This window comes from Cynara cardunculus, assembly GCF_001531365.2.
Source record: "Cynara cardunculus var. scolymus isolate 2C chromosome LG 12, CcrdV1, whole genome shotgun sequence".
NCBI classification, from domain to species: domain Eukaryota; kingdom Viridiplantae; phylum Streptophyta; class Magnoliopsida; order Asterales; family Asteraceae; genus Cynara; species Cynara cardunculus.
In genome coordinates, this window is record NC_037539.1 from 5,450,069 (window position 1) to 5,462,378 (window position 12,310).

The 12,310-nt window shown below is 36.2% G+C and overlaps 2 protein-coding genes across 2 annotated transcripts; one reads left to right on the forward strand and one right to left on the reverse strand.

Annotated features, from left to right (window-relative positions):
• Window positions 1-223: 223 nt before the first annotated feature.
• Window positions 224-3,356, forward strand: LOC112522593 (shikimate O-hydroxycinnamoyltransferase-like). Its single transcript, XM_025131826.1, has 3 exons — window positions 224-634; window positions 1,075-1,638; window positions 2,848-3,356. Exons 1-3 carry the CDS (start codon window positions 224-226, stop codon window positions 3,256-3,258), a joined length of 1,386 nt encoding a protein of 461 aa, XP_024987594.1. The 3' UTR covers window positions 3,259-3,356.
• A 194-nt stretch (window positions 3,357-3,550) lies between these two features.
• Window positions 3,551-12,096, reverse strand: LOC112522591 (DNA-binding protein SMUBP-2). The gene is made up of 15 exons (XM_025131825.1): window positions 11,916-12,096; window positions 10,878-10,982; window positions 10,481-10,549; window positions 9,742-9,831; window positions 9,579-9,662; window positions 9,078-9,242; window positions 8,248-8,435; window positions 7,437-7,509; window positions 6,428-6,481; window positions 5,514-5,771; window positions 4,965-5,171; window positions 4,569-4,672; window positions 4,312-4,456; window positions 4,045-4,179; window positions 3,551-3,964 (listed from the first exon to the last, which is right to left on the reverse strand). Exons 1-15 carry the CDS (start codon window positions 12,018-12,020, stop codon window positions 3,788-3,790), a joined length of 1,959 nt encoding a protein of 652 aa, XP_024987593.1. The 5' UTR covers window positions 12,021-12,096; the 3' UTR covers window positions 3,551-3,787.
• Window positions 12,097-12,310: the final 214 nt, after the last annotated feature.

Genomic DNA, 12,310 nt, shown 5'->3' on the forward strand with positions numbered 1-12,310 from the left:
GAAAGCTTTGGTCAAATTAATACAGCAGCGAGTTGAATCAAATAACTAATAGAAAGTAACCTAAAAGAATTGTTGACATACAATCCTGACATTAAATAATTACAATGTGAAAATCATGACTTAATTAATAATCACTTATATATATATATATATATATATATGTTGTTATGTAAAGATATGATTTGTTAATCTGAATCTGCTGACACTTTTCTCTATTATTCTGATGGGTAAGAGTTTCTCAGTGAAGGTGATTGAGAAGGTGGTGGTGGGTGCAGAAGAGCCATGGAATGATCGGTGGTTACCCTTCACAAACCTGGACGTGGTTCTCCCGACTTTTGATGCTGCTTCTTTCTTCTGCTACAACAAACCCTCCCATGGAAGTAGTTTCCCCACCATGCTTAACACCCTCAAAGCTTCCTTATCTCAAGCTCTCACACTCTTCTATCCTCTCGCCGGTGACATCCAATGGAATGCAGCTGCCGGAGAGAATCAGATTCACTGCAACAACCAAGGCGTCGACTTCACCCATGCCGTTGCAGATGTGCAGCTGAAGGAACTCGATTTCTACAATCCAGATGAGAGCATTGAGGGTAAACTAGTACCCAAGAAGCTACGTGGGGTGCTTGCTGTCCAGGTATATATATATATATATATATATATATATATATTATTAGTCACTACTCACTGGCTAATTCTATATAACTTATACAATCATGTTAACAGTTCATCTGATGATAACTAAAAGTAATTGAGGTTGTTTCTTGGTTTCTATGCACATATGCGTATCGGACAACTTGCTTATCAAATTACTTGTATGTAAATGTGCATACCGTTTAGAGAAATGGTTACCGAGGTGTTCTTCAGTTTTTTTCGGTTTTCTTCATAATCTAACCCTATATATATCCCTATGAAAAACCGAGGAACATCTTAATAATCATTCATCAGTACAGTATCTACGTATGCATACAACTAATTGAAGATGTTTTCTGGTGGCTGTACTTGTATTATTATATTTGTCCCTACGACTCGTCGTCTTAAAAAATTGTAATAGCATTGTCTACCAAAAAAGTGCAGGTTACGGAGTTAAAATGCGGAGGGATGGTGATAGGGTGCATGTTTGAGCATAAGACAGCGGATGGATACTCGGCTAACATGTTTATCTCAGCATGGGCGGACATGGCTCGAGCGAAAACCCCATCTATGTTACCCTCCTTTTCGAGGTCGGTCCTGAAACCGAGGAGCCCACCTACTTATAGTTGTTCGTCAGTGTTCGAGCATATTGTTGCTACGCTTGAACCATCACTCATGCCAGATAATGATGAAAACCAGAATGATGATGATCAACTCATTAACCGTGTATACTACATGGAGGGTGAGCAAATCAACAAGATACAGTTGTTGGCAAGTGAAAATGGGAGTAAGAGATCGAAGTTTGAGGCGTTCATCTCTTTCTTGTGGAAGGCAATTGGGATGAGCATGGAAGAGTTGGGAAATGAGAAGGAGAGGTACTGTAATGTGGCTATTCCAGTTGATGGAAGGAGAAGGTTGAGTGAAGGAGATGGAGAAGAGAAACAAAAACTAATGGCTTCGCACTTTGGCAATGTTGTAACGTTGCCGTTTGGGGGAAAAGGATCGCAGGTAACAAACTTACATATACATATACATATACATATACATATACATATGAGTTAGGTTGATATGAGAATGGTAACCAAATAAGAAAATAAGAACAAGTCGAATCACATATGATTTTATATTAAAATCATGTGTATAATGACCAATTTACAATCACATGTGATTTTGTACATGATCTAATTGTTTTTATATTCTCTTATTTGGTTATAGTTCTGGTTTGAACCTTTTATATATGTATATATAAAAGGAGGAGGTTCAAATAAAAATACCTCTATTTTACGAAAAATGCAAGGACATCCTTATCACATCTAATAATATACTTGAGGGACCAGGTGATAACAACCTAGGTCGAATCAGAGGTCGTACGTGTCTCTGATTTAGTATTACATGTGTATCATATGTAATGAACTATAATATTACATGTGATTGACTATAGTAAAAACTAAAAAGGTGTTCCTGTATTTTTATAAAATAAAGGTGTTATTATTTGAACATTTATGAGAGAGAGAGAGAGAGAGAGAGAATATTCGACTTTCATAAAAAAATGCTTTAATATTTATTAATTAATAATATTGATTATATCAAATTAGTGGGTTAGGATGGATAATATGAATCTCACAAACTTCCAAATTCTCAAATTAGTAATTAGGTATATATGTTTAATGCAAAAGATGATGTGATAAGGGAAGTTACGGTGAAAAATATAAGAAGAGATCTGAATCGTCGATTAATTTTAATATCATGCACACTGATGAATTGTGCTTTAGAAGGAAATTGATTCGGTGCACTTCATTAATGTTGACATTCAATTAGGGTTGATCTAAAGATGGATATATTTTCTTATGCTTCTCATCATAATTTCTCTTCTCGCCATAACCCAACCCTATATGCATATATATATATATATATATATACACACACACACATGGGTGGAGGTCCAAATGAGAATAATTTCGTTTACGAAAACGTAAGAACACTTTTATCACATGTGATAATACATATTATTGGACGTGGTGGCGTGCGGCGGCTGATTTGCCCATGACCTAGGTCACATGTGTTTCTTATTTACCATCACATGTGATCGACTACAGTATCATATGTGATTGACTATAAATAAATGAGGTTTATTGCGCTTTCATAAAATGGTGTATTTGAAACTATATAATTAAAAGAGTTCATAATCTAATCCACTCGATCATTTCGAAACTTTAGGAGTTGGTTGAGATGCCATTGAGCAATGTAGCCACGGAGGTTCATGAGTTGTTGCACACCGTCACTGGAAAAGACCATTTCGTAGACCTGATAGATTGGGTGGAAGAACGACGGTCACATCTACTGATACCAAGAGCATTTGTCAACAAAGACATGACGGTAATCGTGTCGTCCGGACAAAGGTTCCAGTTCATGAATGAGATGGACTTCGGGTGGGGCAAGGTGGCGTTCGGATCATGCCATATTCCACCTACAAGGAAAGACTGTTACGTCATGACATTGCCTGGTCCCATCACCAACAATCAGGATTGGGTTGTCTACATGCATCTGCCAATCAAACATATCAACTACATCGAGGCACATGCAAGTCACGTGTTTAAGCCCGTCAATGCCGATTACCTCAATATTTAACACACTTTCGATCTATCGGTTCAATTCGTGTTGTTGTGTTGTAAAATTAATAATACATTGTATACGTATGCTAAAATTTTAATTGATTCTGTTCCAAATTATTTTTGCTCTTTCATATGTTTATGGGTGAAGGTAAGCGTGTCATTGAGACACAGGTTCCAATTCACAGACAAGATGGACTTCGGGTGCCATAAGAAGGGGGGGGCGAGGGGATGATCGTGCTAAACTTGAAGGAAAGGCTGTTACGTAGCCAATCCGACCAACAACGAGGATTTGATTGTCTACAGGCATATATGCCAATCAAACACTGTTAATTCAATTGATGTGTTTAATATGTATGCATACAGCAACAACCTGTTTGATTAAGCTATGTCCCTACCTATTAAAGGATTTTGTCTAGATTAAGAGATTTTTTTCTCTCAATTTGGCAATGAATGTAAAGTGATTGTTTGGTAAGAATTTTAAATGGCAAAAAATTACCATTCTAACCCAGTATCAGAAAAATCTGGTTAAAAATACAGGGTTGAACTCATTCATTTCCATACCCTGAACCACTCAAGTACTCACCATTCTCTTCAAAATACTCGATCAACCGCTTCAGGAACTTGTCGCTGCTCACTGTCTCTGTATCGCATATGATACAACACTGTCTCCTTGCACGAGTCACGGCAACATTCATACGTCTACGATCACTCAGAAACCCGACCTAGAGTATATATAGTACGTATAAACTTAATCTCAATTTGTTCATTCGACCATATACATGAGTTCAGCCGGAACAAATACCTGTTTCTTTGAGTTTGATCTGACCATTGAAATGATAATGGCTTCTTTTTCCCTTCCCTGGAAGCCATCCACAGTTGAGATTTCCACTTCTTTTAACTTGTCTTCCTTAGTTCTCAGCGTTCTAAGCAATACAACCTACAAAACACAAGACAACCAACGATCCAGGAAGGATTTTTTATATGAAGCTGTGGGTTTTTTACGACGACATTTGATCCGGCTAAAAAGGTCTAGGCCACTAATCACGGCACAGAACGAGTTATACTTTACCTGTGCTGAATAAGGGGTAATGATTCCGATATCAGAAGCACGAACTCCACTTTGAACGAGTCTTTTAGCATGAGCTATAGCAATCTCAGCTTCACCTTCATTTAATGTGCTTTCTTCTTCATCCTTCTTTTCTTCCATGTCACATCTACAATAGAACAGTAGTAATAGCCAAATTACACAATAAACAAACCATCAAAATAATTTTGCTCAACGCTAATTATATGGTAGGACACAAGTTATACTACCAATATGCATACCCTGCAATGTCTATGAGAACAAGAGTAGGTTCTGCTGAAGAAGATTTCTGTACATTCTCGAGTTCATGTAGCGTATGTCCAGCAACACTTGCATGAGCTTTGATCTATAATTATTATAATAACATATATAATCAACAACAGTAAGAAGAATGCATCATGTTACAGTGATACTCCCTCCCTCCCCAAATAAATGTCCACAATGCAAAAGACATACAATTTTAGAAATGTATAACTATTACACTTTGTAATCAATTAAATGACAATTTTACCCTTAATAATAAATGAAGTAATGAATTTTTCCATCTCATAGTTAAGGTAGAGTTGGAAAGTAAGAGACTTATTTTAGGACAAACTGAAATAGAAATATGGACGCTTATTTCGGAACAGATGGAGTACCTTACTGTTGTAGAGCTCCTTGGACGACCAGTTCATTATAAGTTCATGCATGCGGTATTGGACAGTGAGCATAGACATGACTTCATCTCCATACAAGTCCGCAAGGCGCTCGAAGAGAGTCTTTCCCAACCCTTTTTTCTCAGCTTCAACACTCTGGACCGTCGGAGGAAGTTGTAGATGGTCCCCAGAAAGTATACACCTAGAACCCTGTAAAACCAAATTAGATCTACTCATGCTCCATGCCATAAAAGTCTTCTTTGGAGTCATATACATCTAAATACCCAATCAGCACTGAAATAATTGGTGCCCTTTCCATTTTTAGATAACGTACTCGTTTTGGTACCTATTGGAAGTGCCCAAATGGTCTAGAAGGTTGAAACAGTTAATGTGCTTATGGCCAAATCTGTTTATAAGTAATCAGGATAGATAAGGGATGGAATCAAGATTTTTATATAGTTTCTTAGATTGTGAAGTAATGGGGCCAGGGGGATTATAAAAGAAAGGCAGTAATATTCTTCAATGCTCTATAAAAGCTTTTTGCTTCGTTACCTTTAGTAGAGCAATCCAGCAAGCTACCTCAAGTGCTTGAGCAGCTTCATCAATTATCACGACATCAAATGAAGTGCCATCTAATTTTCGCGACAATGAACCTGTCAGTGTGGTTAGAACAACATCTGCATTTTTTATTACATCTGTCACAGCCAACTGCTGCCTCTTGCGCTCTTCTTTGGAAAGCATCTTGAGCTCCTTCCGAATATCCCTCTTTGTGTTTCTGTCTTTAGCTTTCAACAATTTACCATTCAATGCCTGCAAGATCCATCAAGATGAGATGGAAGAGCAAATTTTATGGAAAGTAAAAAACACAGGAATAACATTCAAGTTTTAGTTTTAATAAAAGGAAATTACAAAGCCTTCACAGGAACTGAAGTATCAGTAAATACAAAATATATAGCTTGTAACTCGGACACAGCTGACATTTTTCTTTGGCATTTTATTGGAAGTCTCTTTGGTAGGTTCTGATTGCCCAACATTATAGGTGTAACAAGTTTATCACTATTCAAAAACACCAGTACCTCGAGTATTTCTTGATCTAAACTATGTACTGTCAAGAGAATTGGGAGAAAAAGGGGCACCAACTCATTTGAGCGATCACTTTGATCATCTTATTATCATTCCAGTTTATTTACTTCACTAGACAAGTTCTCATGTAACACGCATGAATACATAGCATAGACAAGCAATGTCTTAAAAAGAACTTACCAAAAGATCTGTGAAAAAGATATGTTCCTGAAGTCATTATACAAATCTCAATTGCCACACACACACACACACACACATGTATATATGATTTTCAAAGTAAGGAGCCGCTGCATGAATTACATTGCTAACTTGTAGTAGTATGAGAAATATTTAACTTGATGATGAAAAAGGCAGCGACAATTGGAATTCTCAAAATTATTTACCTTCATTTCTTTCCGGATGTCATTTGCAAGAGAGCTATTATCCCCTCGTAACACCTAGGATCAACCAACCAATAATAAGTTAAACTAACACACCAAGAGAAACAATATCAAATGGATCCAAGTGATGCTCCATCTGCCAACAAAACTAATTTTAATCCTTAAAGAATTGAGAAAATAGAAAACAACAATAATTCCATATGCTCAAGAAACAAAATTTCCATCCCTAAAGAGGTGAAAAAGAGAATCCGATAACAAAAACAAATGATCATTGAACTTTCATGGTTTTTTCAGTAGCTGACTTGAACAAAAACAATTATCAATCACACGCTTACATTATCACATCAAATCAATAACATTCTTTCCGTCTAATGCTCACAAATCTAAGTAAATTTCACAATCATATGTTTAGTTCACATTTCGCAAGCACTGCTTCCTTTCAGTATATATATCTCCTGGCTTACTACCCTACCTCTCAAGCACCCTTCCTTCGGTTTAGACTAGCTACAGGTCTCTACCCTAGTCTGCTATCCTAATCTTGCATCTCCAAGAACTCCCTTAATCTTGACTTTAATTTGTTTTTTTGAAAACAATCAGACGAAACTGATACACTTCATATGATTGAGAAAGTCGGTCTGTAACTGACAACTTTTTTCTTTGGGTATGGAAGTGAAAAACTAAAAAAAAACTCGGTGATCATTTTATTTATTTTGCGCAACAATAAATATACAATAAACAGCTTGCAAACATTGTTCCTGCAGAATTAGCATTTCTGTCACTAGCTTGGCTTGTGAACTATAATAGAAGATCTACCACGCCTATTAAGAGAAAAGAAAAATAAATTTCATAGAGAAGGATATTATTACCCAATGCCATTAACACTTGCTTTAGCATGTTCATCAGGACCATAGCAAACCAAATGGTACGACAAACTTACTAGCTATTGAAAAAAGATCAGTGTCATAAAAACATCTTGATTCTATTGCTCTTAAGAGGTTTAGGTGATCCTTACCTGTGCATCAAGAGCACTCTCTAATACTTGAGGTAGTAACCGTGCAGGATGTCCCACTCTCACCAACTTTACTCTAATCCAGAAATTAACCACTAGTTTAGTAATTGAGATTCTTGCAAAGCAGTAAATACAATGCTTATCACCTTAAACGCAAATGTAGAATTTAGCTCGATAGCTTCACTACCACATTCACTGTCTATATAGAGTTAAATAATGAGCATAGACCTTGTGCATTATTAAGTACTAGTGAGTTTACAAATCTGAAAGATGTGTGCAAATTTGTGCCATCAGAGGTATATTCTATGTCCTATATTATAAGTGCCCTTCAATAAAAATATTGATAATAAAGGAATCTTGATATACTTGTGATATATATCATTATTTCACTAGAAGTCGCTTCATGTATTATCCAAGTGGCATGTGAGTTAATTACATATATTCACTTTCATGAATCTTATTCAAAACATCTGTACAAACATACATGGGAGCCTCTCCATGCATAGTAGAGAATGAAGAGACCGAGTCATCTAATACCTATGTGAGTGTCAGCAAGTGGCTGTCACAATCCTACATAGAAACTATATGGGATACAGAATGACAGATGGCATGTCATTGATTTCTAAGCTGGGACAAGGGAATTGAGCTCCCACCCATAATGAATAATAGTTGAGGAAGCAAGTACATCGTGTCTTTCTCACTCCAGTCCAGTGTCATAAACCGGTGTAACATTGTCATATGGTGACAGACAAGTAAAGAGCATGTAAATGAACTATTCAACCACCTACTTCCTCCATAATGAGAAATTTGTTACCTGTGAGGAACAATTCGTTCAACAATGTTGTCAACAGCAATATTAGAGGCTGCACAAGCAAGAATCTTTGATCCACGCTTCACTTCTTGAAGGATAATTTCCACCACAGTTGTTGTCTTTCCAGTTCCAGGAGGTCCATGCAGCAAGAATAGGTCTTTTGATGATAGGGCTTTTCTAATGGCATCTTTCTTGGAGAAAAAAGAGATACTGTTATTTAGTCTGTGTAAACAGGTGGACTATGAAACCACAAATCAAAAAAAATTAAACATGTGGACACATCTATTAAAGAGATGGATATGACTATTGAACATATGCACATATCAAGATAAGCGTCCAATGGGCACTAACATCTACAAGTCAGCAGCTAACACCATCTGTGACAGGCCTACAACTAACATGAAATTGCCAAAGTGGTTCCAGGACATATATTGCATCTTCCACACACTTCTATCTAAATCCACCTCCTTTAATACATTCCAATCAATCTCTCTTCGGTGTTCACTACTTCTCCTCGTGTCAATCTTGGTAGACCTCTACCTCTACCTCTTCTAAGAACCTCCTCTTGGCATGACTGTTGAAAACTAGAACTACTACCTCCGTTCTGATAAACAAATCCTTGTGTGACTTCAATGATGAAACAAAATACCTCCCAGAATTTGGTAAGCATATTGACCACAAAAGTCAAATATGGATAATCGTATTTGTAACAGGGGGGGCACTTCATAGAACGAGGTGATTATAATGTACACCCATCCTTCCACGGCTTCAACATGTTGCCGTGTGTGTCCATATATATATGCAAAAGAGAAGTGAGGAAAGAGGTTAAATACCTGAGAGTGATCAAGGTTTTTATTAAACAGAGTGAAGGAGACATCCTTTTTCACTACTGTTGGAAGTCTCTCTCCAAATAAGACAGGAACCAAGTCCGCAGCTGGTCCCCTTTGAATACCTTTACTTAGTTGTATCAATGTGTCCTTCATTCTGCGATATGTCACCTACACACATGCAAAGGTTCTAAATATTTGAATACAAAACTTTTAATGATGAGTGTTCCCTAAAGAAATGATCTTCTATCTTTAGAACAATGTCCAACACTCAAATCATGATCTATAAACACCATTACACAAGCATATAAAAAATCATGTGGAAGTTTGATGATAGAAGGAAGACAGAAATTGCATGAACTAATTTTGAACTGTTTGCTATTAAGCTGAAAGTGAAGTAGTTAAAATTGTAGACGAAAAAGTATACAAAAGAAAGAAGGGTCAACAGATACATCACTATGCATATTTAAAAATAGAAGTAAGATTTAAATAGTATGAACAATGTACCTCATTAGCCACCTTCTCAATGCGTAAAGGACTATTTAAACCTTCTTCTGGAATATCATCAAAAGCAATGGTGATTGATGAATCCTGCAAAATGTAATATATGTGTCTCAAAACCCAGGATAATAGACAAAGGTGTAATTGATTCGAGAAGAAAAGGAACAACCTTCAGTCGATAAACAACACCTTGTCCGAGGGCAGGAGCACCTAAATCAGCCTTGTTTGGTTTTAGAACAACAACATCATGAGTCCCAAACTGCAAAGATAAAAGACCCGTAAGCTTAAGAAAACCAGAAAGACAAATTGAAATATATATTAGAAAAGAGCTCTCCTTGGACAGCGATATAATAACATAAATGTCCCTATATAAAACTAATGGGAAAAAGTAACTGTTTCTGTTCATCTGGAAGTGATTCAATAAAATTAGGATGTTAGGCAGACACAAGTAAATAGCAACCAATTGTCGTACATTACCCACAATACAGGAGCTACAAATATGGGTTTTAATAGATGAAGCTGACAAAGTATCTGATGATAATTAGACAATAAGCATAAAAAGGGCCTGCAAAACTACATTTGAGACTTAGAAAAAAGAGAGGATATTATTAGCATTTATTATGATTATACTGGGAGCAGCAGGGATGCTAGTTCTAGTGATCCTTGCTGAAAAGAACTTTTAGGGCATCTAGCCTTCGAGATTTCAAAGTATTATTAGCTTGAAATATTCTGTGGCTTTTTGGTAGTTTCGATTCATCATGGCTTGGTTTTTGCTCATTATAAATGACTCACTGAAAGAACAAGCAATGAAACAAAAAAGGCCAAATGGTATACATAGATTAAGCAAACATAAATACACTGAACAGACAGCATACTTCTATGCGAAGAACATATCAACCCATTTTTACCTTGTGAGCTGGAAGAACATCTCCTTTGTTCGATTGAAGTTCAAGAAGAGTTTTGCCCATCAACCCCGTCTATGGCAAAGATCAAAGTAAAATGTATCACAACTATAATCGGTAACAGTTTAGCTACATTCAAATAAATAGCGTTAACGTTTTCAGTTAAGCAAAAAATATTTTCAAATGACTTGTAATATGATTTCTTCATTTTTGAAAATTGTGTTGTTCTTTACAGAACTTTGTATGTCATTATGATAATTCAACCTTAGTGGTATAGAATGAAATAAATTCATAAAAACTATCAATCAACAAAATTCAAAATTTGACCGAGACATAAAAATGCTTAGTTTCTTTTGAATTGAGGAAAAAATGCAGCTGGTGATTATAATTTAGAAGTACCAACCTGAACATCTACGCATTTCAAATTAAGAATGGTAGATCCTTTCTTTGATGCAGAATCCAAATTTCTATTAGCACCAGAGCTCATTGAAGCAGATATCTCAGCTTCCTACAATGATCATATAATCACAAAATACCTATCATCAGTCACTAACAATAGAATGATATTAACAAGATTATGCAATATCTATTAGCACAGGTCCTCCTGGATTCAAGTCATGCTTGATACATCATACTAATAAAAATCCCATCTGTGAATTATCAAGAAAAGTGATAGAAATGGGAGAAAAAAGGGACTTAGTCCCTGTCAAATAGATCAGTCAAAGATAAAGCTGTAATAAGGCAGGTATATTGGCAAATCCAAACTAATCAGTAATTAAACCATTACAAGAACTATAGCAGAAAGCCCCGGCAGCCTGCTCCCTCTATTCCAAAAATTATAAACCCACAAGTTTGTTTACTTTGAGTTGAAATAAGATCAGTTTAGAATTCAATTTTATATGGATTTTGTCACAAACTGAACATCAAGATGTTTTTATTTGCAGTATTTATTACAAAGTTTAATGTGGTAATCAACAACTGGAAGAAAAGAATAATAATCCACATGAAATTTAATTTTGAAGTTGGTCCGATTGAACTCAGAAGTAAATCGTATCTCTTATATTCTGGAAGCGAAGGAGCATAATGAAATCACCATTGCAACATTTTCACTGCAATCGTCATTTATACATGTATCACTTGTATACGATTCTTCTTGTGGTTTACAATAAGTACCGCGAATTAAAATCACAAATTAGTAGTCTCTCCGTATCACAAAAGAGTCCACCTTAGTGCCCTTTGTTCCAAACGAAGAACCCTATCTAGTATAAAATAGCATCAAGATCCTCAAGTTAACCTCTAAAAGTAAAATACATCCATGAGCTTGACGAATTTTGAAATGCGCAATCTAATCACCATAGCTAATCCTCCAAGTAAATCAAAAAATTAATGCACATAAATTCTTAGACAAGAATGCAAAGGGTAGAAGTAGAAGGTCGAGTACCTTTTCCATATCGATAAGAGGGGTCATAGTAGAGACAAATTGTTCAACGGATATTGTTTTTGATGACGATGATGATGATTTCTTCATGTTTCTTGTGCTGGCCATGGTAGTGGTTAAGCCGCCGCACTGAAAGAGATCAATGCCGGCGAGAAGGGGCGGGGTTCCGATCAGTCGCAAGCTTTTGGACACGTCTTTGACGGTTTGACCCAACTAATCCTCCTTTTATTGAGTTTCTTGTATTTATACCGTAAAACAAATAAACCGATTATTGCTATTTTATGATTTATTATTATTATTATTAACCTGGATATCCAACCCACTATGCGACACCACCTGCTTTTCAGATAGTCCGGAGTCACCGCATTTGAACTTTCATGCCTACAAGAAGATTTTTA

Excerpts from the sequence above, each read along its gene's own strand:
- LOC112522591 (XM_025131825.1), bottom strand. The coding sequence starts at position 12,020 with ATGGCCAGCACAAGAAACATGAAGAAATCATCATCATCGTCATCAAAA. Across the intron at positions 4,673-4,964 it reads AGGAGCTCTACAACAGTAAG|ATCAAAGCTCATGCAAGTGT; the intron begins GTACTCCATCTG and ends TAATAATTATAG. Across the intron at positions 3,965-4,044 it reads GATCAAACTCAAAGAAACAG|GTCGGGTTTCTGAGTGATCG; the intron begins GTATTTGTTCCG and ends TATATACTCTAG.
- LOC112522593 (XM_025131826.1), top strand. The coding sequence starts at position 224 with ATGGGTAAGAGTTTCTCAGTGAAGGTGATTGAGAAGGTGGTGGTGGGT. Across the intron at positions 635-1,074 it reads GTGGGGTGCTTGCTGTCCAG|GTTACGGAGTTAAAATGCGG; the intron begins GTATATATATAT and ends AAAAAAGTGCAG. Across the intron at positions 1,639-2,847 it reads TTGGGGGAAAAGGATCGCAG|GAGTTGGTTGAGATGCCATT; the intron begins GTAACAAACTTA and ends TCGAAACTTTAG.